This window comes from Tenrec ecaudatus, chromosome 4 (genome assembly GCF_050624435.1).
Source record: "Tenrec ecaudatus isolate mTenEca1 chromosome 4, mTenEca1.hap1, whole genome shotgun sequence".
In the NCBI taxonomy this organism is placed as follows: Eukaryota; Metazoa; Chordata; class Mammalia; order Afrosoricida; family Tenrecidae; genus Tenrec; species Tenrec ecaudatus.
This window is the reverse complement of record NC_134533.1, coordinates 118,420,400-118,445,607: the sequence shown is the minus strand read 5'-3', so window position 1 is coordinate 118,445,607 and position 25,208 is coordinate 118,420,400. Positions and strand designations below refer to the sequence as shown.

The following is a 25,208-nucleotide window of genomic DNA, read 5'->3' as shown; positions in this document are numbered from 1 at the left end:
TAAAGATGGGTACAGCATAACAAAGTGGAAAGAAAAGGCCTAAGCCAGGAGAAGATATTTGTTATGTATGGTAATAGAGAACTAGTATCTACAACAGTGGTTCTCAACCTGTGGGTCACACCCCTTTGTGTGTGGGGGGGGTGTCTAACGACCCTTTCACAGAGGTCGCCTGATTCATAACAGTAGTAAAATTACAGTTACGAAGTAGCAATGAAAATAACTTTATGGTTGGGGGGGGGGTCACCACAGCATGAGGAACTGTATTAAAGGGTTGCGGCATTAGGAAGGTGGAGAACTACTGATCTAGAACACATTCTTCCAATAGGAAAAAGAAAAACAGCTCATTGAGAAAATGGACAAAGAACAGCAAAATGCAAGCCAGAATAAGATTTGGCATTGATCATAAATGTAAAAAGTACTCACCTTCCCCTATCATCAGAGAATGTAAACTATAAAGCAAAGTATGGTAGCGATTCCTATTCCTAATGTTGGCCAAGCTGTGGAGCTATTGGAACACAACTGTACACTGGGGGGCTCACAACGAGCACGAGAAGGAAGAAAATGTTCTGATTATTGTGCTGATGACTGCACAATGATGGATTAAAGTATATGACATATGCATTAAAAGCCAGTACAACTATTTAAAAAGAAAAGAAACTGGTATCGCGACTTGGGAAATTCCACTCCTGGGGAGGTAAGTAAGGAGAAATGCTTCTGCCAGGGCACAGGAAGGCAGCTATCACACTGATACCCCAGCACTGTTTGTGAATACAAAGAATTTCAAATGTAAACATCTACAAACAAAACAAATGGAGAGGAAATTTAATCCAGGAGCATGGGTTTCAATGGAATATGCAAAGCTTTATTTCTTTAATGAAAGTGAAAAAATTAGGGGAAAAAAAGTTACTATTTCCCAAAGCTGGGGAGGTGTGGGTATACACATGTCCATCATTTTCCTCTATGGTTCCCCACATTTTAAGTATTAGTAAAATAGAAACAAACACAACAGCCCATAACGCATGCGTTAGCTTTCATAGTTCCAATTTATTGCAGAGACTTACTTTTCTCCAAAAGCTTTCCTCCAAAACTCAGCAGCATCTGCTTTAGTAATCCGAAATGTGTCTCCCTGAAAAAGTCCACTTGGAAAGATTCCTTTCAGTTCTGCCAGCATGTGGCTGAAGATCAGCGACAGTTTGGTTAGGTTTCGCCTACAAATGGTGACAAGTGCAGTGATTAAATAAACAGGATTGCTTTTATTTTAAATGCACCCGACTCACCGCACAAGGTACTCAACTAACAGAACATTAAAATAGACTTGCTAAGAAAGTCTTCGCCTACGCCTCCTGACCAGCTCTGCTCTGTGACATGGAGCACAGGGAAGGTGGGAGGAAAGCCACTCTCGGCAGGGCCGTCTAGGTTCTAAGCACTTTGCTCTGCCGTCATATGGAAGCTGCAAGCTGAATAAAGGTAACTGCACTCACTGAATCCATGCACCTGCCTTACGTTCCAACAGACGCTGGTGGTAAATAAGGTAAAAAATGTTAACAGCGAGTGCTTGTGTTTTCTAGTTTTTGATCTTAACTGAACCAGGCCCATTAACTGGGCATAAGCCAGCAGAAACAAATTTACTTTTATAGAGGTCAACAAATAAAATATAAGACCTTGTGCATGGCTATAAAGTAAGTGCCCCTCCCACAAAAGAAAGGAAATTCTAGAAAAGCAAATGTATTATTTCTTGCATTGCATATGCTATTCCGGATAACACCCATCATATACAACACATTCAGAGTCTTACTACAAAGAATTCTCTAATGTCCAGACTTAATAACATTTTCCCTATACCAGGACCTCTAGGAGGAAAGTTTTAACAGAAAAATGAATGACCCTTCTTCTGTTTTACCAAAGAAAATGTTTACATTCAAACACTGTAATAAAATTTCTAGAACAAAAAAATCCTATCATTATGAAGGAGGGGGAGTACGGAGCGCAGACCCAAAGCCCATCTGCAGGCAACTGGACATCCCCTTACAGAAGGGTCGTGGGGAGGAGATGAGCCAGTCAGGGTGCAGTGTAGCACCAATGAAACATACAACTTTCCTCTACTTCTTTAATGCAAAATCATGATCCCAATTTGCATTACAAATCCAGCTAGACCAGAGCATGTACATTGGTACAGATAAGAGCTGGAAACACAAGGAGTCCAGGGCAGAGAAACACCTCGGGACCACTAATGAGTGTAGTGATACCAGGAGGGGAAGGGGAAGGTGGGGGATAAAGGAGGAACCAATCACAATGATCTACTTATAACCCCCTCCCTGGGGAACGGACAACAGAAAAGTGGGTGAAGGGAGCCATCGGACATGACAAAATACTATTAATTTATAAATTATCAAGGGTTTGTGAGGAAAGGGGGGTGGGGAGGGGAAAAAACGAGGAGCTGATACCAAGGGCTCAAGTAGAAAGCAAATGTTTTGAGAATGATGATGGCAACAAATGTACAAATGTGCTTGACACAAAATGGATGGATGTATGGATTGTGATAAGACTTGTACAAGTCTCAATAAAATGATTTTTAAAAATTCTACATATAAGTGATTATGCTACTATTCTTTTAACAATTAGTCAACTTTGTTTCTATAATCTGTTTAACAGATGTAATTACAAAGATGTTATGCAGTATCAATTTGATACCTCCATCTTGGAACTTCTAAGTTGTGCACTTGAGTAAGATTAACTTTGCTATCTTTATTGCCATTATCACGCAGAACATGATATATAAATACTGTATCTATACAACAAACCACTACTGAATCCCCTTGCTCAATCATTTGTATTTGTTCTTTACTCAAAAGTCTATTCCTGTCAAACACATTGACTATAAGATTTTATATCCACTCATGAACAAATGATTGCCCAAAAGGCGTCCTCAGAGATGTTTCTTTTTCTGCAGCATCCTGAAGAGTCACCCTCCCTCAGTTCTCCATCTTTCCTGGATACCAAGCACAGCACCAAATCAACCACGTGTCTTTCCAAGCCCTCCCTTGGCGGCATGCGCTTGAACCTCTGCAGTCAGCTTCGACGGGCTGGTTTCTGACAGCCCGCCATTCCTCTCTCTGTTCCTGAAGGCGCCTCACACAAGCGAGAAGGTTAATCAAGTCCTAAATAATCTTTTGTCTACTCAGCTCAAGTCTAAGATTAGAAAAATGCATGCGTGTGTCCATTCCCTGAGAGCCTCCTTGCACTTTCAGGTCCTTCAATCACTGCTGGTTGGGACCATTTTACCAAAGGGGAAGCTCGCGAAGATGAAGAAAATACAGAGAACTTGGTAGAAACCCTGTGAAGCACAAGCTCTTCCCAATGAATTCACTTTCAAGATTTCAGCAGAACAGCTGACTTCACAATCAGTGGTCCGGACCTCAGACATCTACCTGCTAAAATGTCCGTCCTTGAAGACAGACAAGTGAGGTTCCATGATTCTCTTGGCAAACCAAGCCCAGTGCCTTCAACTCAATTCTGACTCAGTGACCCTATAGGAGAGAGCAGAACACTGCACCTCAGGATTTCCAAAGCTGTCCTCCTTCAGAAGCAGACTGCCACCTCTTTCTTCCCCAGAGGTGCTGGGGGCGCAGCCTGGCATTTAACCATGGGAGCAATTAGGGCTTCGAGACTTGCTAAATTACTGAAAATATACTATCGGTAAAATACTGTGCTAGACAGGGTAGTACAATCAAAGCATAATATGATGCAAGATAATAGATGTGAATCTCCTTCTTGAAAGTACCTTTCCTTGGTTTCTCACTGTGGTCATCTCTTGGTTCGCATACTTTCATTTGTTCTTTATTTTGCATCCCTTCGTACTTCCTTAAGAAAAGTATTTCACAAGAATGTACTCTGTTATTTTCCTTTCCCCATGTATTCTCTTCTCTCTTGCAGGTGCATAAGCAAATGTGGTGAAGAAAGCTGGTGGTGCCCGGCTATCAAAAGATATAGCTCCTGGGGTCTTAAAGACCTGAGGGTAAACAAGCAGTTATCAAGCTCAGAAGCAACAAAGCCCACATGGAAGAAGCACACCAGCCTGTGTGATCATGAGGTGTTGAAGGGATCAGGTATCAGGAATCAAAGAACAAAAAATCAAATCATTGTGAATGAAGGGGGAATGCAGATTGGGGACCCAAGACCCATCTGTAGGCAAGTGAACATTCCCTTACAGAAGGGTTGCAGGAAGGAGACGGGCCAGTCAGAGTGCAGTATAGCAATGATGAAATATACAACTTTCCTCTAGTTTCTATATGCTTCCTCCCACCCCACTATTGTGATACCAATTCTACCTTACAAATCTGGCTAGACCAGAGGATGTACACTGGTACAGATAGGAACTGGAAGCACAGGGAATCCAGGACAGATGATCCCTTCAGGACGAGTTCTGAGAGTGGCGATGCTGGGAGGGTTGAGGGAAGGTGGAGTAGAATGGGGGAACTGATTACAAGGATCTACATGTGACCCCTCCCTGGGGGACAAACAACAGAAAAGTAGGTAAAGGGAGATGTCAGATGGTTTAAGATATGACAAAATAATAATAAATTTATAAATTATCAAGGGTTCATGAGGGAGGGGAGAACAAGGAGGGAGGGGGAAAATGAGGAGCTGATACCAAGGGCTCACATAGAAAGCAAATGTTTTGAGAATGAGGATGGCAACAAATGCACAAATATGCTTGACACAATGGATGTATGGCTGGATTGTGATAAAAGTTGTACGAGCCCCAATAAAATGATTAAAATAAAAAACTATCTTGTGGAGGATTCCCACATTTGGGGTCTTGGTGGCTTTACAAAAGCCTTCCACATGTCCCTACCTGTGTGCTAATACCTCGAAGCAACATGCTTAGAATTAAACTAATCTTTCTCAAATCTGCTCTTTCTCCCTGGTCCTTGTTTCTGAACTGATCACATTTCCATGACTTCCCAGGGGCCCCAAACCTTATAGTCTTCTTGGCTTCTTCCTTTTCCTCTTCTGATCTGGATCTAACCCAACTGACTCCTTGGCACTTCACCAGCCCAACTGAAGACCTCAGTGCCCTGGGCTGCACTGTGTCCCCCAACATTGGTCCACTTGGCTGAGCAATCACCCCCATTGATGTGATCTGTCAATCATGTGTAAGGGATTGGGGGGGGTGCAATACGCCTGCTTTGGTCCCAGCTGGATTCAATGTACAGGGAGTTTCCTTGGACTGTGGTCTTCATGGATCAGTTGTTGCATGGGGATAAAAGGAGAGAGAAGAGAGCAGGAAGGAGGGTTCTGGGATGAGACTCCTAACCTCAGGACACAGAGAGCTGATTAAAACGCCAGTCCTAGAGATCCAGAGAGCCTTCCCTAGGAGCTAGCCCTGTCCACTGGGACGTGTAGCTTCTTAACATGTGACAGAGTACATATGTCTGCTAAAGTCCGCCACTTATGGTATTTCTGTGATAGCAGAAATAGAGAACCAAGGCACTTAGCTTTCCTTAGACACAGCACCCTCTTCCGTGTTCTCCTCTCCGAGTCTGTGCTAAGACCCAGCTGAAATGTCCACTATTCAGACACCAGTGAGAAGGAACAAACCACTCCAGTCTTTTCCTGTCGTCTCTTAGGTCATCTGAATCTATCTGGTACATCATCACCCGTGTGCATGTCTCGTTTAACCTGACAGTGTTGTGCCATTTACAGTCCTCAAGAGCTGAACACACTTCTGATTTGTGTTTATATTTCTCCAGGCATCTGGCACACCTCTCATCTTCATTATACCATCAGAAAACATTCAAGTGGATGGATACACACACTCCTGGTTGCAGGCATTTTACATTCCCACAGAACAGGATCAGGTGCTGGGAGGGCAATGCTTTGAAGAAAAATGAAACTGTAAAAAGAGAGACACAATCAACCAAAACAAAGAGACCAAAAGAAAGGAAAGCTAGGTCTGAGAGGGCCGTGGCGTGGGCATCCCTGCCTTAGAGAGTGATTTGGAATGCCTCACTGAGTGTTGACATTTAAGCAGTTTGGGGTGAAGAGAGGGAGGGAGTCTTGGGATGTCAGGGCCGTGCCGTTATCTTTGGCCCTTCAAATATGTTCCACTGAGAAGCCACCAGGTATCCAGCATTACACTGAATCAAAGACGAAACCAGCAATTTAGAGAGTACTCCTACTCAGGCTCTGCAATCAGCGGATGATTGCTGACAAGCTCCCTCAGGATTAGACACTGTCTCCGTGTCATCAGGGCAATCAGAGAAGAAGGGTTCTGAGGGGTCTGCTGGGCGAGTCAATTCACAAGGTTCTGGTGACGGACATTTAAAAAGAGCACGGTTTGAGTCCCCGTGGGCATCAAAACCGCTGTTTCAGCCTGGTAGAAGTGAAAGAACACAGAATTCTCCAGGGCAGGGGAGGAGCTGGAAGGCCTCTCTTCAGAAGTGCGCAGACCCAGAGGGACGACACACTGAGAGACAACGGCTTCACGTGGAGGTGTTCTTATTTAGGAGACCCGCGGCAGCACTGGGCCACACTCTTTTACTTGCCTCCTGTATACCAAAACAATAATGGCAAGGAAGCGGCTCTAATTGGAAGAGTGAGCACAAAATGGGGAAAGTTATTGATCGCAAGGAGGTAATGGCACCAAGGACCTAAGAGCAGTTCAAAGTGCAGACTAAAATAGCTACTGGAAAATCAAGTGAAGACACTTTTCTACTCAAGGATGTAACGATGGCAACAAACAGAGCCAGCTTGACTTCTGAAAACCACAGGCGTTATGCACCGTAAGCATCACACTTCTTAATAGGAAAGCAAGACCTCTAAGAGCCCCAGGGTCCGAGCACTGATCTGAGCTGAAATTCTGTTCAGTGGTGTATAAGGGCAGGATTTAATCTGCAGAATCTGCCAACATGTGCATTGGGAGCTTTAACAGAGTAGGCAATAGCTCTCAGTGACTTCAATTCTCCTATGTCCAAACATTTTACCAAAGGAACACACAATTGATTTTCTCTCTCTCCCTCTCTCTTTTTGGTGTGTGTGGGGGGAAGGCGGGTAAATGTCATAAACAAAATTTTTGTCTCTCCATTGGACAGTGCAAGACATGACAAAATAATAATAATTATGAATTATCAAAGGTTCATGAGGGAGGAAGGGGAAAAATGAAGAGCTGATATACCAAGGGCTTAAGTAGAAAATGTTTTGAGACATTTGATGACGGCAAATGTACAAATGTGCTTGACATAATGGATGTATGTATAGATTGTGATAAGAGTTATACAAGCCCCCCAAAAAAAGATTAAAAAAATTTTTTTTGTCTCTCAAGTTCCAGCAAGTAGTATTGGTTTTTCGTTCACAGTGTTTAAGGACAGAGGAAGCTATTTATACTGGATTATCTTGTTCTACATTTAACTGTAACCACCTTTATCTAAGTCGCTGTAAAATCTACTCTGTAATGTTCCCAGCTTCCTCTTCTCTCACAACTAACTCCCTCAGAAGCAAGTGCCAATTCCTTAGCCAAAGCCTATTTTTAAAGAATTCATAATTGGTGTCACTTATTTTCGCCCTACCTCAGGTCCTCTCTAAAAGCCAACGGACCTTCATCTCTTAGGCCTAACGTCAAGAAATAAAAGGCACCTAGATTACAAAGGAAAATGATCTCTATTCACAACTGGTATGATCTATATAAGGAGAATCTGAGAGCACAAGCACGCACGCCCATGCACACACACACACGATCTTCTGGAAGTACTAGGAAACTTACAAGGTAGAAAGTCAACAAACAAAAATCAGTCATGCTTCTATACACCAGCAACGAGAAACTAAGGAAACCATTTCACTTACCATAAAAGAATAAAATATAAGCAAAGGTTATAAACAAAAGTTTCTTTCTAATGATTTTTAAAAAATAAATGATTTTATTGGGGCCTCTTTGGAGGGGCGCTCTTACAACAATCCATATATCCATTGTATCCAGCACATTTGTACCTTTCGGTTGAATTTGTAAGGAAGTTTGAACTGGAGTAAAGAGTTTTTATATAGCCTTACTTTAGTGCAAAAACAGGTTCACAGTCTTTCAAACTGTTTACAAGGTGCACATGCAGCAAGTGAAGGTGACTGGGTGGTGGCGGATTTGAAGAAGCAAGCATGAGTTGTACTAAGTTAGACTTTCAAAACTCAGAGACTTACTATTGTAACTAAGAATAAATCTAACTGGGATGTGAAGGAATTTACATGATCAAAACTAAACAACATTGCTATAAAGGGTTTTAAAAGATTTAAGTAACTTATGTTTCATGTTCATGGATCGGAAGACTTACTATCATTAAGATATCAATACTATCCAAACCAATCAATAGATGTAATGCAATCCTAATCGCTTCTCAGCCTTCTGGCTACAAAGATCAAGTGTTGATTTAATGCAATCCTGATAAAAATGTCAACAGCGTGCTTTCCAGAAAGAGGGCATTTCAAGCTTCCAACAAGCACATGAAACGATGCCTAGCATTATTAACCATTAAAACGGCACAAAATCACAGTGAGTCCCACTGGGATGACTGAGATTCAAAACGAAACCAGAAAACAACAAATGTTGGTGAGGAGATGGGCAAACGAAACTCTTAACCATTTGCTGGTGGAAACGCATATTAAGAGTGGAGCAATTTCTCAACAAAAAAACTAAACTGAAACATGTTGCTGTTACGTTCAGTTCCAACTCATAATGACCCTACGCATTTACAACAATGACCAAAACATGAGAGACAGAAGCTGCTAAGGCTGTTTTGCACAACCAAAATCCTTATGGGATTTGTTTCTGTGGTAAGGGGAGTTAAAGGTCATGGTTTCAGTGAATAATCAAGTTAGTGCCTCTGGATTTACCTCGTAAGGCACTCTGATGCAGCCAGGGGTTAAGCAGTGGGCTGCTAAGCATGAGGATGGCTGTTCAAACCCACCAGCTGCAGCTTAGGAGAAAGGCAGTCTGGCCGCCCCATCGGTTTTACTCTCAGAAACCCTGGGAGTCGTTCGATTCTGCTTTCAGAATCAATAGGAGCTGGATGGTAGTGGGTGGGTTCTACTTCGGGTTCGATATGGACTTCATTTAAGGGCTTAAGTGATTTCAGGTGGCTAGCCATCACACAGCAACTAGTTTCTATTTGCCCAGAACAAGAGAGGAACAAGGAGTGTCAGGAATTGGAAGATAGGAGTGGATAGCAATTACCTCCATGAGCAACTGCCTGTGAACCAAGAGATTAGAAGAACTGTATGATGGATGCCCAGCTAACATTAGGAAACGTTTTGAAAACATACTCCATGTGATCAATATAAGTATTGATCAATAGAGGGAAAATACAGCGCAGAATTTAACATTCTCATGGACTCCAAACTTCCTGGAACATGAACACTGGATCAACCTCGGGAGCTAATGCTCTGAATGAACCTTTAAACATTAAATCTAAAATATCTCCTGAAATCTTCTTGTAACGAGTAAAAAAAGTCTGCCTTTATTATGCTTTTTAAAGGACTATACTGTGGGGTCAAAGTGACAACGCAAATTGAAAGGTTAGATAGGAACCTTACAGGGCAGTCCACCTACACTAATGGAAGAGGGACAACTGCAAACAGGCTGGTGAAAATGGCTTCTCAACTTGAGGTACAGATAAGCGGTACATGTAGAAACTGCTAAACTGGCATGTTGATTGTGTATATAGTCAACAACAAAATAAATAAAATACTAAGGAAAAAAAGGGAGTCATCAGTCTCCTCTTTCCCAGAGCTGCTGGTGAATTTGAAGAGACAGCTTCACAATTAGTAGCCCAATAATGAACCCACTGTGCCACCAAGTCTCCTGTACCTTCAAAAGTAGGACCATTTGATAAAAACCATGACCACCATTTATGTAGATCAAGAGAGAAATGAAAAGTGGCCTTTCTATAAATGAAGAAGCTTCAGGGCACTACTATTTAAAACATGGAAAAACAAGTGGCCTTGCAAATCTTTGCAAAGAAAAAGGAAATGAAAAAAAAAAAGATCAGTGTAGGGAGCTAAATTAACCCCTTCTATTAAAATAGATGAACATTTAAGACAAGTACCAAAAGTAGCCCTGCTCTTTTATGTTTTACTGAACAACTGTAATAAACAGTTCCCTTTAGAAGAATTATGCAATAGTTTCAAGGAGAAAAAGACTGCTGTGAAATGAATATGAAGAGATTAGGATCCTCTGGAATAAAGCAAAATGATGACTTACAAAACAAAGAAGTGCATGTGTTCATAAAGATATTTTCTTTTACGGCTAATTTTAAATATGTAACTAAATTCTGACGACGAACTAAATGCTACAGAAATGGGTAAGCATGCCTGCTTCTCCTTTCTAAAAAGCATGTCTAAGAGATAAACACAACGACATTCCAGAAGACTGGGGTTCCAAATGTATTTCCGGATCTGCCACTAACTTACTGTATTCCTGGAGCAGCAATTTAACCTCCGGGCCTGCATCCCCCCCGAGGGAAGGAGGAGGCTGTAGGCATCACTTTCAAAGATGCGTCCCCATCTATAAAAATGTCTGACTTACACTCAAACTCTGACTTTAAAATGGAAAAGAAGTTAAATTCAGCAATCTGCTTTGGGCAAAGAATTTAAGAAAGGTACAAGAGAAAGTTAGTGCTCACCCATATGTAGCTGAGGTCTAGAACTAATATCAAGAAATAACTATAAAAGTATGTTTCCTCCCTCAGGACCAATAATGAGAGTAGCCATACCAGGAAGGGAAGGGGCAGGTGGGGGAGCAAGGGAGAACCGATCACAAGGATCTACATATAACCCCTTCCCTGGGGGACGGACAACAGAAAAATGGGTGAAGGGAAATGTCGGGACAGTGTAAGACATGACAAAATAATAATTTATAAATTATCAAGGGTTCGTGAGGGAGGGGATAAGAGTTGTACAAGCCCCCAATAAAAATGATTCTATTAAAAAAAAAACATTGTTAATAAAAAAAAAAGTAGGTTGTCTTTGTGGGCACCACCTGCCTGTGACATTTAAATGAGCAGTTAATTACATGTACCTCATATAGGGCTTGGAAACATTAATCTTCTAAATTAAGATGCTGTTGTTCTCTTCTCTACTGTGGGGGCTTGTGAAGTCCTAAAATGTGTAGTATATTATTTTATTCAAAGATTTTTTTTCATTTCCAAAGAAGTAACACAGAAACATAAAAAAGCATCTCAGCCTTTTCAAAGTACTGTCTCATTAAGTAGAAATGGTTCCAAGGCTCAAAAGAGTAGTTCTTTGAAGCTGACAGAGAGACAAAAGCAGAACTTTCCTTTTTTAAAGCAATAATCTAACTAACCGTAGAATCTAGGAGGCAGGGATATATTATAATATACTTTCAACTTTTCTGTATGATTAAAAATTTTCATAATAAAACACTGGGGAGGAAACTCCAGTAATTTAGGCCTGATTGTATTTTAATAACCTTTGTACATGTAATCAGCTATTTCCAATGGGAAAATTTCAAAAATGATTAACACTTTATAACGCGATGACTAACAAGTACACATTCTATCATATCATTTTGAGGTTGCAAACAAACCCCCAAATGAAGTCACAATATAACCCATGCTTCGCATTCTGCCACCGTGTAAATGGAAGAAGTGACACAGATGGCGATGAACTGGTTACACTGAAGTGACCAGTGCTTTTAGAGTTCATTTACTGGTGCTATCAGTGACAAGCGCGCCGCCAATCTTGTTCTTACGCTCCCAAACCTTACATGTAAGCCCTAGTTAGCCACAGAAGGCAGAGTGAGAAATGCTGAGCTGACATTTATAATTCCATAGCAGGAGCCTCTGCTCACAGAAATTAGCTTTTTAAAAACCAGATAAAATGGAACTTCCTTTCAACCATTTCACAGGAAGTCATCCTAGCACTAGTTTTTAAGAGCCAAACAGAAAATTACCTACAAAGGAATTCTAAGCCCAAATGCCTATTTTGCACTTAGCAGCTACCCTGTGATCCAGTATTTTGTGTTTCAGACACCTCTGAAAAACTCTCTGGCAGCACCCCAATGATCTGGCTTCCACGAAAGGTTGCAGCCAGGCTCAACGTCTCCACCCTCCACAGACCACCCCCAAGAATGGACTAGAGTTTTTGGTGGTGACCATTCATCCACGGCATGGGGTTTGGCCACTGAAGGGTATGGGGCTACCACAGGATGGTGAGATGTGCAGGCAGCAGAAGACTGGGTGAGAGCTCGAAGCTGCTGAGGCAAGGCAGGAGGAAGGCCGTGAGGAGCCGAAAGACAAGGAGAATCCCTGTCCAAGATGGACAACATCCAACCAGCAGCAGCCACCACCAAAACCTCCATGGGTTCTGCAGTGATGTGGAAGGTCTGGTAGGAATGGTGGACCATCCATGATATGCCAAGCAGTCTAACAATGGACTGTGAGGAAGTGGGTGTGTTGGAGTGGTGGGATGTTAGGGATGCTACCAGAGCCCAAGATGAGTGTGCCCCTCCCACTCCTATCTCCCATAACACCAATTTCACACAAGGACCTGGTCTTTGGAATCTAACCGTGTGATAACTGAGGAGTGGGTATATATTTGAAAATATCATAACCCTTTTTACTAAACCTATACAAGTATTAAGGAACTCTGATGATGAAGTGGGCTACTCACTTAAGCTGCTAACCACAAGGCCAGCAGTTCAAATCTACCAGCTGATCTCAGGGAGAAAGATGAGGCTTTTGTTCTTGTAGAGATCTACAGCAGTGGAAACTGACTCGGGCAGTTCTACTCTGCCCTATAGGCCACTGTGAATCAGAATTGATTCAATGACATTGAGTTTTTGTCTTTATTCCAAGTACTAACTGTATTTGTTTTTGTTGTTTTTAAATACATATAAGCTTATTGTACAAAATTAAGGCCTTCATACTGTTTTCCCGAAAGTAAGACATCCCCCGAAAATAAGACTTACTTACAGTTTTCCTCTCGATGAAATATAAGGCATCCCCCACAAAATAAGACCTCCCAAACATAAGACCTCCCCGATAATAAGGCCCTCCGAAGCTACCCATGACTCTGGACTGTAGCGGCGGGCGCCACCACGCAGCTCACTGTTGGACTCAGCACAGCCAGAGCAGACAGGAAGTGAGAGTAAATGTACCACAGATTATGAGTAAATGTACCATAGATTGTTGTACGTGGAAATAATGCTAGTAACAATGAATTCTTGATACTGTAGGATTCAGTTTGTCTGGTTATGCTGGTTTGTGATGACAACTACTACCGTACTGTATACAGGTAATAAATTTCCTTTTTTGTGTGCTCAACAATAAATGTGTACTGCATTCTTCTTCATGGAAAAATAAGTCAACCCCTGAAAATAAGACCTAGCGCATCTTTGGGAGAAAAATTAATTTAAGACACTGTCTTATTTTCGGGGATACAAGGGTAGCTCACAGCTCACTAAGGTTAACAAGATTAATTATTTAGGTCCACAAAGTTTTAAAAGGTTTAATTTCACTGTCCCCTTCTGTTTTTAGTTATCCAACACACATTATAAATGAAGCAACATCCTTTAAAGAAGACTACCCCAGATATTGTTTCTTGGTGTAGGTGAACCTCATGGCATAGGAAGGCATGATCTTAGGTACTTGTGAAGCGTGCCTGGCAGCTCCAGCCTTCTCATCGTTTGCAAATTCAACAAAAGCAATGCATGCCTTCCAGGTACCAAGCTGACTTCCTGAAAGCCAGGAGACAGGTTAAACGGCATGGATAACACCACCTCATCTGTTCAGTTATTAAGAAATAAAATATAGTTTGGAGGGTAATCAGGGACCGGAAGACTTGGGGCTGAATTTCCTTGAGTAATACCTGAATTTGGTGTTCCCTGGCCAAATTTTGTGTGTGTGGTTGTTGCAGTCTGTACCACAGTTTTAACTTTTCTTCTCTTTGTCAGCAAAAGTGCCAACCTGAAACCTTTTGCTACTTATAGGGGTAAAGGATGGAATTCTAAATTCACTACTAAGAAAATACATGAAGGGACTTCCAGAAGGTCATTAAAAATTTGTATCACCATTATGTCCAAATGATTTTCATCATCCTATACAGAAATTCCATATCCTTGAGGAATAACTCGCCACTTTCCCTGTCTCCTCACCCCCTGGTAACTAATAATAAATGTTTGTTTCTGTGAAAAAAAATTTGTATCACCTTTTAATTCTACTTCCTCGTGTACTTTTGTCTGGTCATAACAATGATATTGTCTGCAGAGACAAGGTAACTAAAAAGTAAGCTCAAAATTATAAAAATAAAGGAAATATGGTTTCAGAAAGAAGGAGGGAGGGGACAAAGCAGTCCACTCATCTCAGGCCTTTGGGGAAGGTGCTACTCAACAGTATGAGGAGTTCACCAAAGCCAAAAATGATATTGAGGATCTGTTGCTATTAGACACTGGGCTAAACCCAAAATGTCACAGTTAATTCTGACTGTGAAATAGGAACTTCTGATCATATTCTGAAAATGAGGAAACAAAGACTCAGTGACATGGAGTAACTTGCCCTAGGTCACAGAGCACCTAAGTGGCAGAGCAGGTCAGTCTCATTCCAGAGCCCAGGCTCTGCGGCATGACACTCATTTCCTTTCCAACAGTGATGGAGACTGCACTCCTGCCATTGTTTGACTTCTCCAGTTCACTTCAGATGCCACCTCTGAAACTGTGCGCGGGGAGGGAGGGGTGCTCCCGAATGCCCGCCGTGCCTGTGTGCACCCTTCACAGGCGTCACTGTATCCTACTTTTTACTCGCTGTCGTACTTCCATTGGGTGACAATAAAAGACACGAACCAGTGTCTTATGTGTTACACTTTAGCTCCTGCAACAGTGAGCATACTGTCCTGCCCTGCATTCATAAAACTGAACTGGGAAAGATCCCTTCTTAAAATACATACACAAACTCCATTTTTAAAATAACACTACATTTAAGAAGTCACTGGGAGGCCCCGCTTTTCTATTGCCATTGCATGTTACTGTGGTGCATCTGTCGGCCAGAACTAGGAACCGATGGCGGGCGGGACTCAGACTCGGACGGCAGCTGACTCAGCTGAGCCTGCTGCAGGAGCCGAGGCAGCTCTCCAAAGTCTCCTTTTCCTGTGCTAGGTTTGTGGTCTCATAGCCTCAACTGTTTTGGGTAAAGGTCGGGTAGTTTGTAGACTGTCCCCCAATTGGACTTCGGTGTTTTCTTCACATTTAGACTGAGCTGAGATTTAAGGAGAAACACCCTCTGATGTACTCTGTCATTGTGGATAGCCTTCTTGAATCTGTTAACGTTTTTCTGTCTATGAAACCCAGGATTGATGCGCCCAAAGCACCAATAACTAGAACAAGGGCTCCAGGGGGGTATGGTAGGGGATGTGTGTGTGTGTTGATATCAAGGGGTTAAAGAAGGAAAAAAATGTTTGAAATGGATTGTGGTAGCACTTGTACAACACTGCTGGACGTGACTAAACTATGGAATGGTATGGTATCTGGATTAGTTCCTAATAAAATGATTTGGAGACAAAAAATACTAGAGGAAAATGCTCCCTGTGATGTCATACCAAGGGATACATGATATTCAACATCATCACTGGTGTTAATTTGACCATCTGGTTAAGAGCATATAGGCCACACACGTCCACTGCAAAGTCACAACTGGAAAAAATGATTTCTTTCTGCTTCCCCCCCTAGCTTAAGAACACTGCACTGGAGTCAATGTTGTGACTTCTCTGATACCACCTTGGTAAAGTATACAGTATTGTGTATTCTTAAGCTTGTACCTTTGGTTTTTAGTGTGGTTGGAAAACCTGAAAATAGTTTTGAAAAAAAATCACTGTGAACATTCAGCACTACTAATTAAGCCACATGAACCGGTGGTGCTTTCGTCATTTCCTGCAGAGTTCAAGAATATAATCAGACTTTTTAATATTTCAACATAAGCCTTGGATTCACTCAGCCCTGGTTCTGAAAGACAAGTATGTTTCATAAAAGTCTCATACACTGGAGCTTCTGTCCAGAGCCAAAAGTACAAGTTACCCTGACTGCTGGTTGCTACTTCTCTGTATCAGTTCCCTAAAGGGATGTTTAAAGACATCAGAAACATTAACAACAACAACAACAAAAAAAGCAGAACTTTCAGATACTTGTCAGTCCCTCCCCTCATAAATCACAAACAACTCGCCAGGCCCCTTTCAGAAGCCTTATCACCCATGCACTGAACTACTGCTCGAAGAGGCAGGCATCAGCCTGAGCGTGGGAGGACTCTCTGACACAAAGGGGGCAGTGGTTACCCTCATTCCCTACCTCTTGAGTACATGGCGCATCCGACAGCAACCTCCCTTTAGGCAGGTATTTGTACTTTCCTGTACAAATAGAGAACAGTTACTGTTACTCAACCTGGCAGTTGTCAGGGCTGCGGAATCATCATGAGAGTTCCTCTACTATTTGAATCAAGAAGCAGAGCAGGGGCATCCTGCATGGCTTACACCATCAAGACAGGTGGGCACCGCAGTTGTATCCTCCCACCACACTATTCAAGCTGGATGCAGAGCAGGTCACCAGAGAAGCTGGATCAGATGAGGAAGAGTGTGGCATCCGGATTGGGAGAAGGCTTATTAACATTCTGTGGTATAAAAATGACACAATCTTGCTTGCTGAAGATCAAGGGATTGCAGCCTTTAGTATAGATTACAAATCAATGTAAAGAAACCCCAAGTCCTCACAACTGGGCCAATAGGTACCGTGACACATGGAGAAAGGATCAAAATTGCTAAGGAGTTTGTCGTGCTTGGATCCACAATCAATGCTCATGGAAGCAGCAGTCAAGAGATCAAATGACACACTGTATTGGACAATTCTGCTGCACAAGACTTCTTTTAAGTGTTGAAGAACCAGGATGTTATTTTGAAGTCTAAGGTGCACCTGATGCAAACCATGGTAATTTCTTTTTTTTTTTAATTTCTTTTTTAACCATGGTATTTTCAACTGCCTCAAACGCATGTAAAAGTCTGGACACTGAACAAGGAAGACTGAAGAAAAACCCATGCATTTGAGCTATGGCTTTGGCGAAGACCACTGAAAGTACTGTCAAAAGAACAAACAAATCAGTCTTGGAAGAGCTACAGCCAGAATGCTCCTCAGAAGCAACCCTTGTGCTTTGGACATGACATCAAGAGAGGCCGTTCCTGAAGGCCATCATGCTTGCTAAAGTAGAGGAGCCGCGGGAAAGAGGAAGGTCTGCAGTGGGACGGACGACCAAGGGCCTACAATAATGGGCTCAAACACAAGCACGGCTGTGAGGACGGGGCAGTGCCACGTGGGGTTTGCTCTGTTGTACCTAGGGTCGCTATGAGCCGGCACCTAACAACAATATCTCGATCTAAGACTAGCTGAAGGGCCAAAACCAAAGAAATCTTCATTTCCACCATTTCCTCCAGCATATTTTCTGTGAAAAATAATCCTCAAGGTCCAGATTCTGTGTCTCTGTGCAACACGTCTATTTGTGGTACCGTCTCAAATTTAACATATTTTTATTAAGAAACTGTATCAAGTCATCATAGTTATTTAACACTGGACACACAGGTCTGAATATGTCATGAACCTGGCCACCTGAATACTTCAAGTATAAGGGGAAATCATTCAGGGCTTTAGAACTGGAGAGGTGACATCCTGTCTGCCTTGAGGGCCTAACTGACAGGAAGTGGTATGCATGATGAATTAGAGGGGAAGTCCCAAAGCAGAGAGGTCAATTAGGCCGGCACAGCAGTTCAAAGGTACGGGGAGGTGGAAGGAGAAAGCAACAGGAGCAGCAGACTTGAGAGATACTGCAACAGTAGAATGCAGATGAGTCAAGCTGAGCCAGCGCTATCAATAATAATAAGGTCTTACCATGCAAGTGCTCTGTTCGTATTTTACTATTTAATTGATCCTTACAATCTGATAAACCATCCAAGAGGAGAGAACCTAAGCCTAAAGAAGTTAGGCAGAGAATCCATTCCCCACGTTGCTGCTCTCCCCACTATACTGCATTGCACTGCACTGCACTACACGGACTCAATTAGGAAACAACAAAGGGACATTGATTTGCTGTGAGGTGCCTGAAAAACATTAACAAGGCCGTGTCTGGGAGTGCAAGCCAAGGAGCAAGGAGCAACAACCACTTGTAAACAATTTGGGTCATATTGCTAACCTTCTTGGGAAAAGACAGCTTCTACTTCCAGATCCAATCTTCTGTTCCAAAGAAAAGTCAAATAAAGCAGAATTGTGCACAGCCAAATAAGAGTTGCCCCTTAAAAGGAGTGTGATGGAAAACGGCAGGGCAGTGTCCAAAGGACGGAAAAGAACAGCGCTAGCAGATTTTGCCGAGGAAGAGCAAGGACGTAGCCCGTGTGAAAGGTGTGTATATATATATATGGTGGCCAACATCTCGAATAAACTACATGCAATAAAGGAAACCAGACTGGTTTCTTCACTGTTCGCCTCCCATACAGATGTACAGCTTTGGAAACCCAAAGAGAGAGTTCGACATTGTTCTAAAAGGTCACTGTGAGTTGGAATCAACTCAATGGCGGGTAAGTTTTATCTCTGCTCCTTTTAAAAATCATTCTTCCACTGGGAACACTTACATAGAACTTGTCTACTGGAGCCATTATGCAGAAAAGTAAACCATGTTTACTGTGTTCAATAAATTCAGTGATGCAAATAAAAATGGTAAAATTTTCAGTCCAAAGTAATAGTTAGTGAATGGGGGAAATAAGTGTAAGACTCAATAAGGAGCTGCTATGGGAATCTAATGAGCAGCACCAAGGCCCTCTTACAAGTGTGCACAGCAGTTCTACATGATGAAGAATTTCTCTGCATCCTGCAAGATTCTCATGTCCCTGGTAAATTCATGCTGATGAAAAGACAAATGGAAAAAATCATAAATGAGGAAAACAAAATCATAAGCATATCTTGAATAGGTCACAAGAAATGTAAAAGCTACGTTAAGAAGGCCATCTTGAATCTACCATACAAACTTCAGGATGTGTCAACTCTTAAAATGTAACAAATAGAGACAGAACTAAAAAGACAGATGGGTTTAAAAAAGAGAATACAATAAACTCTTACCCAATAAAATTCAAGTAGTTTATTCATTTCAGAGGAACTTCTAGGCTAAGACAGGTTGTGAACCAGGGCCTAGCAATTATCCCAATAACAGCCAATAAAATAATGAAATCCCTAAGGATCACCAAGGTCTGGTCCAAAACAGACCAAGGGGTTGGTGTAGGTTCAGACAATCCTTCGTTGCACTGTGCATGGGGTTGCCAACTTCACAATTAGCAACTGCTATATGGCAAACACTGTTCTTAAACGTATTTGCTGGAAAAATGAACTTTTCTGAAAAACATTAATTGACTCAGGGACTCTGGATAAACCAACAAGCAATCGGAGGAGTAGACATGAAAACCTACTCCTCCTCCCTCACACACAGACGTAGTCACTGACACACAAGCACACACATTAGTCTAAAACAGTGGTTCTCAACCTTCCTCATGCCGTGATCCTTTCGTACAGTTACTCATGCTGTGGTGACCCCCAACCATAAAATTATTTTCGTTGCTGCTTCATAACTGTAATTTTGCTACTGTTATGAATCAGGCAACCCCTGTGAAAGGGTCAGGTCGCTCAACCCCCAAAGGGGCTACGACCCACAGGTTGAGAACCTCTTGTCTAAAATATATGGTAGTAAGTGCTTCCCTACAAAGCTAATTCTTGTCTTCTATAAACTCTCCCTGAATAAAGAAAATGAACTCATTTTGATCGATTCCAAAATTGGACAAAATATCATAAGGGAAAAAAGTATAGGCTAGTTCCCCTAATATATGTAAATGAAAAATGATTCCTAAACTGGATGCAGTGAAATAATTTTTTAAAATATTTCTCTACAAATGAAGGCTTATCCTAGCAAGGCAAGGACGGTCTAACTTTAGAACCATTAACAGCACTGCTGCTACACAGCATGGCAAAACAAACCCACATGATCCCCTCATCTCATTAAGCAGTCAAGCTAACGAGACTAGGGTCGCCTCCCTCCTTTGAATGAGGTTCACGTTTATCCCCTCGTCCCCAGGTTCTAGGTAGCTAGTGTCTCAGCAACTCCTGTAAACAGGGGGCACACAAGTACACAAGTACATACTATCCCCACAAGAACAAGAAAGCGGAGTCTGGGTCCCTGCTACCCTTCTACCCCTGAGTTTCACAGCATGACACCCACTAACATTCACCTTCAGTTCATGAGAACTAGTTCACTAAGTATTTGCTGAATAAACAGTTGCACTAAGAAAAAGTCAAGTCTTTGAATTCTTTTAACATTTCTTTTAACTCTTGCTTAGCTCCATAACGTTTTATCAATGACCCTATGTCTCTCATTTTTTACATTAGATGCTGTACCCTGCTTACTGTGAGTCAGACACTCTTATAGCAAGTACTTTCTAAATATTAACATGTATATTTTAATGTAAGAATCCAGAACACTTTTAAATGAGAGTTGAAGTGAAGAGAAAAAAGTTACCTAAGATTACATAAATAGTAAATGATAAAAACTCAGTGACCAAAGAGTTGACTCTGACTCTTAGTGACCCTGCAGGACAGAACTGTCCCTGTGTACTTCTGGGACTCTTAACTCTTTCTCCTGCAGAGCAGCGAGTGGTTTCAAACTGCTGACCCTACAATAAACAGCCAAATGTACGGCTCACCACGCCACCAGCACTCTCTAGTAAAGGGCAGAGGACTGAAGTACGGGCAATCCAGCTCCACAGCCTGTGCACTTAATCTTTATCCCCCTTTGCCTTAGCTTCACTGCTCAATGCAACACGTTTAATGGCACTTATGTGGGCCAGTGAATAAAAAGAAGAAACTATACACCAGTAACTTAATCACTCAGATCTGCATTGTGATCTAACCTATAAAACCTTAATCTAGTGATTAAAAACAGAAAAACTGTTTCTCTGTGGGAGGGCCATCTGATAGTGCGTCACAGAGAGGCATATAGGAGAACTTCGCTCTGTTGAAAAGAAACCATCAGAGATTTTCTTTCCTAAGTGGCTTTTTAATTGTGCTCACTGAAGTTAGAGCAAAAGACAGGGAGGAAGGGGATCACAACTGTTTGGGTCAAGCTTACGGAGAAAAGAAAATATCCAGAGAATTATCTTAAATACAAATTATCTAAAAGAAACCCATAAAAATAAAAACAAGTTTAGAAACATAAAATCTAAATCCTTAAGCTTGGCGTGCAGTGAGCACCTAGATACATCAGTCACCACTCCGGATGCGCGCTTCACACGCAAAAGGAGTCGGGCGAGGGTTGACAGAAAGGAAAATGTTCAGGAATGCGTGTTACTCCATTTCTTTAGCAAATGTACTACACTGGACTCAGCTCTCTACAGAAAAGATTTGTTTCAAGTTCAACACACGAAATTAAAGCACAAAGTTGCCAGGTAGGACAGTCACAGCACTGTTAGTATTTCCCCATAACACTACGAGCTGGCAAGAGAGGCGTTCCTGAAGCCAACTCTGGAGCTTGGTCTTTAAGATGCTCTCATTTAAATGCAGTTGTAGACTTCACAAGTATTGTAGTTTTAGAGCCAGGCTTTGTGGGCACTGTGGAAGCAGAGTAATTAGGGAAAAGCTCCTGCATCCGAGCTGCGGCCCACTGCTTACTTTCTCTCCGTGCTCTGCATTTACCACACCATCTACCACTGGTGTGAGGGCAGGGAGGGTACGCACCTTCCTAGCTCTTCTGTCTGAAGAAACTTCTGCATCTAATACAAAAATTAACAAGCACAGAGAATATAACTTACTGATGATAAAAAAATCCTAAGCCACAGACAAGGTTATCAAAATTGCTATTATAACCAAACTCCTGAAGTACACAAGGGTAGAGAAACACTGGCACAAGCTTAGCAGACACCAAGCCAGACCCCCTGCCACAGGACAGGGCAGAACTGCGTCTGTTGGTTTACGAGATTGTAACTTTACATAGGAGTAGAAAAAAATGACCTTTCTCCCCGGGAGCGATTGGTGGGTTCAAACTGCTGACCTTAAGTAGGCATAAAAGAACTTTAATACCCCCAAATTCAACTTCCAGAGATGAAAACTACAATGTGTAAGATTAACAGAGGATTGGAGAAGAAATGATTGCTAACACTGGAAGACACAATAGTAGAAATGTCCCAAAACAAAACAGAGAAAAGAAAATGAACAGAAGACAAGTGGGGCCTGTAGGACAGCTGCAAGCAACCACACTTACTCGGAACTGAAATCCACTAGAAGAGGGAAAAGGACAAAAATATTGAACAAAAGATAAGACATTTCCAAATTTGATAAGAACTAAAATTTATACTAAAGAAAGAAGTACAGACAGCAAGTTATAACTCCTGCATACCTCTTCCCTGTGTCAAAGGAAGATACTCCTAGTTTACTCCGGAATGCCCCTCACTAAACCCAAACTCAACAAGGCAATCTAAGCAATTGCTATCTGTCTGCAGGGTCTGGTACACGAATTAAAACCTCTCCACCAACCCTCATGTCCAGTTCCTTCAAATGCACGATGGACGCAGCACAGAAAAGCTGAGAATGGCGTCCCGGTCCAGAATGCTACAGCAGCATAGGAAAGTCCGTGAAGTGTAGCAAAACGACAGCAACACAGATCCACGTGCTTTTTCCCTTCCTTGCTTCCTATAATGTGGCTATGGCATTAAAAATGTACATGGCTATACATATATGTATAGAACGAGAGGGGAATAGAACTATGTACTTACATCTATATGTTAAGAATTAGGTTACAGATAGACATTGGGCTTTGACTCAAGTACTCCTTCAAAACAAGAATTTGTTCTAATAATCCGGCATTCTGTGATGCTCACCTTCCCGATACAATCACTGAAGACAAAGCGGGTGCATAAGCAAATGTGAAGAAAGCTGATGGTGGCTGGCTATCAAAAGATATAGCGTCTGCAGTCTTAAAGGCTTGAAGATAAACTAGAAGCCATCTAGCTGAGAAGCAATAAAGCCCACATGGAAGAAGCACATCAGCCTGTGTGGTCATGAGGTGTCAATGGGATCAGGTACCAGGTATCTAAGATCCAGAACAAAATCATACCCAAGGTGAATTGGGGGGTGGGGGCATGGAGTGACGACCCAATGCCCATCTGTAGACAATTGGACATCCACCTACAAAGGGGTCTCAGGGAAGAAATGAGTCATTCAGGGTACAGTATAGCACCAATGAAACACATAGATTTCCTCTAGTTCTTTGGTGCTTCCTTCCCCCCACAATCATGACCTTAATTCTACCTTACAAATCGGATTAGACCAGAACATGAGCACTGTAACACAGGGAATCCAGGATAGATTAAACCCCCCAGGGTCAACAATGAGAGCAGAGATACCAGAAGGATTGGCGGGGGGTGGGGGGGGGGGTGAGAGGAAGGGAAATGATCACAAGGATCAATCTATAAGGCAGGGGAACAAACAATAGAAAAGTGGGTGAGGGGCAACAAAGGACGATATAAAGTATGAAAATAATAATCTATAACTTATCAAGGGTTCGTGAGGGAAGGTAGGGAGGGGAAGGAGGGGAAAATGGGGAGCTAATATCAGGGGCTCAAGTGGGAAGAAAATGCTTTGAAAATGATGATGGCGGCATATGTGCAAATATGCTTGACATTTGAATATATGGACTGTGAGAAGAGAGGTAAGAGTCCCCAATAAAAGTATTTAATTTAAAAATATGGCAACAGAGTCTCAAGATGGCATCACTATCTTTCCATATATCATATGGTTTGTTTTTCCTAAGGTGTTGAAATTTGAATTGATGATAGAATAGCAATTGTGGGTAAGAAAGAGCACTGTGCCTTAGCGTGCATAAAGGCACCACCACCAGCACGTGCTTGTAGTCGCTACATCTGCATCGAGGAAGTAAAGACAATTTGCTAGTTATACTTGACTGCCCTCGATGACGCTGAAAGATCATTCATTTTATCCAAACCTGACTGCTGAGGACATGCTCCTCACTGGAGAAACCCGGAAGCTGGCCTCAGGAAAGTAACCATACAGTTGCTTAAATGGTTAGATACAAAAGGCGCTCTTTTCAGGGAACACCATCATTGTAACTTGTGAGAAAGCTTATCAGGCAAACTCTGGCAGACAGTCTCTCCAAAGTGAATGAGTGAGCCTGCCTTTCAAGAAAAACAACTGATTGTTGCCAATGATAAATTTAAAACACCGAGTAAAACTTAGAATTTCTGAAAGCTTGTTTGTGAACATGAGCTCGACAGCTAACCAACTGCTAAACTCTCCTAGTAGGATTTAATTAAAAGTGTGATGGTCTGACATTGCATGGCGACGTGTCAACATTTAAGCAGCAGGACCAGGGTGCGTTTGGTTTTGCTATAAACAGTATCCCTGTGGTCAGAACCGACTCCATGGCGCCTAACAACGTAACTCAGTGGGCCAAGATTCTCCACATGGCCAAGGTCTGATGTCAGAAAACCATGCACGGGAAAAGGTTCACTCTACCGTATATACTTGTGTATAAGTCGAGTTTTTTCTGCACAGAAAATGTGCTGGAAAACTGGGGTTCTGCTTATACACAGGTCAGTGGCATGAATGGATGTCATCTGGTCAAGCCCGACTAACAAAAGGAGTAACTCTCGTGAAGCCTGACATAGAGTTCATAGCAAAGTGGGTTCGAGATGCATGGGAAGACATTCCAGAAGACATGGTGCGACGTGCCTTCCAGAAATGTAGTATTAGCAATGCTGTGGATGGCAGTGAAGACTGCGCTTTGTATGAAAATGACAGCAGTGATGGTGATGACGGCGATCTCAGTGAGGACAGTGTCTATGATGACCTCACACCAGCTGAAGCTCTGCATTGGGATACGGATGATGATGAGGAATCCAGTTTTGAAGGATTTTAACTCTTTACATTTTAGTTTGGTTGCTGATTGAGCTCAGGGAATAGTACTCTTAAGGTGTCATTGTTGATACCTTATTGTTTTTGTTGAACCTATTTTCCACTTACTGTGCTGGTTTACTAATGTTAAATGACTTGTCCTTTTATTTATGTTTTTTATTTAAAATAAATATTTAAATACATTACTCCACTGAGGTCTCAATTTTTAGTAATTTTATTT

The 25,208-nt window shown here is 42.0% G+C and overlaps 1 protein-coding gene across 2 annotated transcripts in view; it reads right to left on the bottom strand.

Moving 5' to 3' along the window:
* The window catches only part of CBL (Cbl proto-oncogene), a 103,347-nt gene that overhangs the window by 42,979 nt on the left and 35,160 nt on the right, over nt 1-25,208 (bottom strand). For both annotated transcript variants that reach the window (XM_075546707.1, XM_075546709.1), the window contains one exon: nt 1,062-1,208. In XM_075546707.1, coding sequence (XP_075402822.1) covers nt 1,062-1,208 — 147 coding nt within the window. The remainder of the gene's footprint in view (nt 1-1,061; nt 1,209-25,208) is intronic.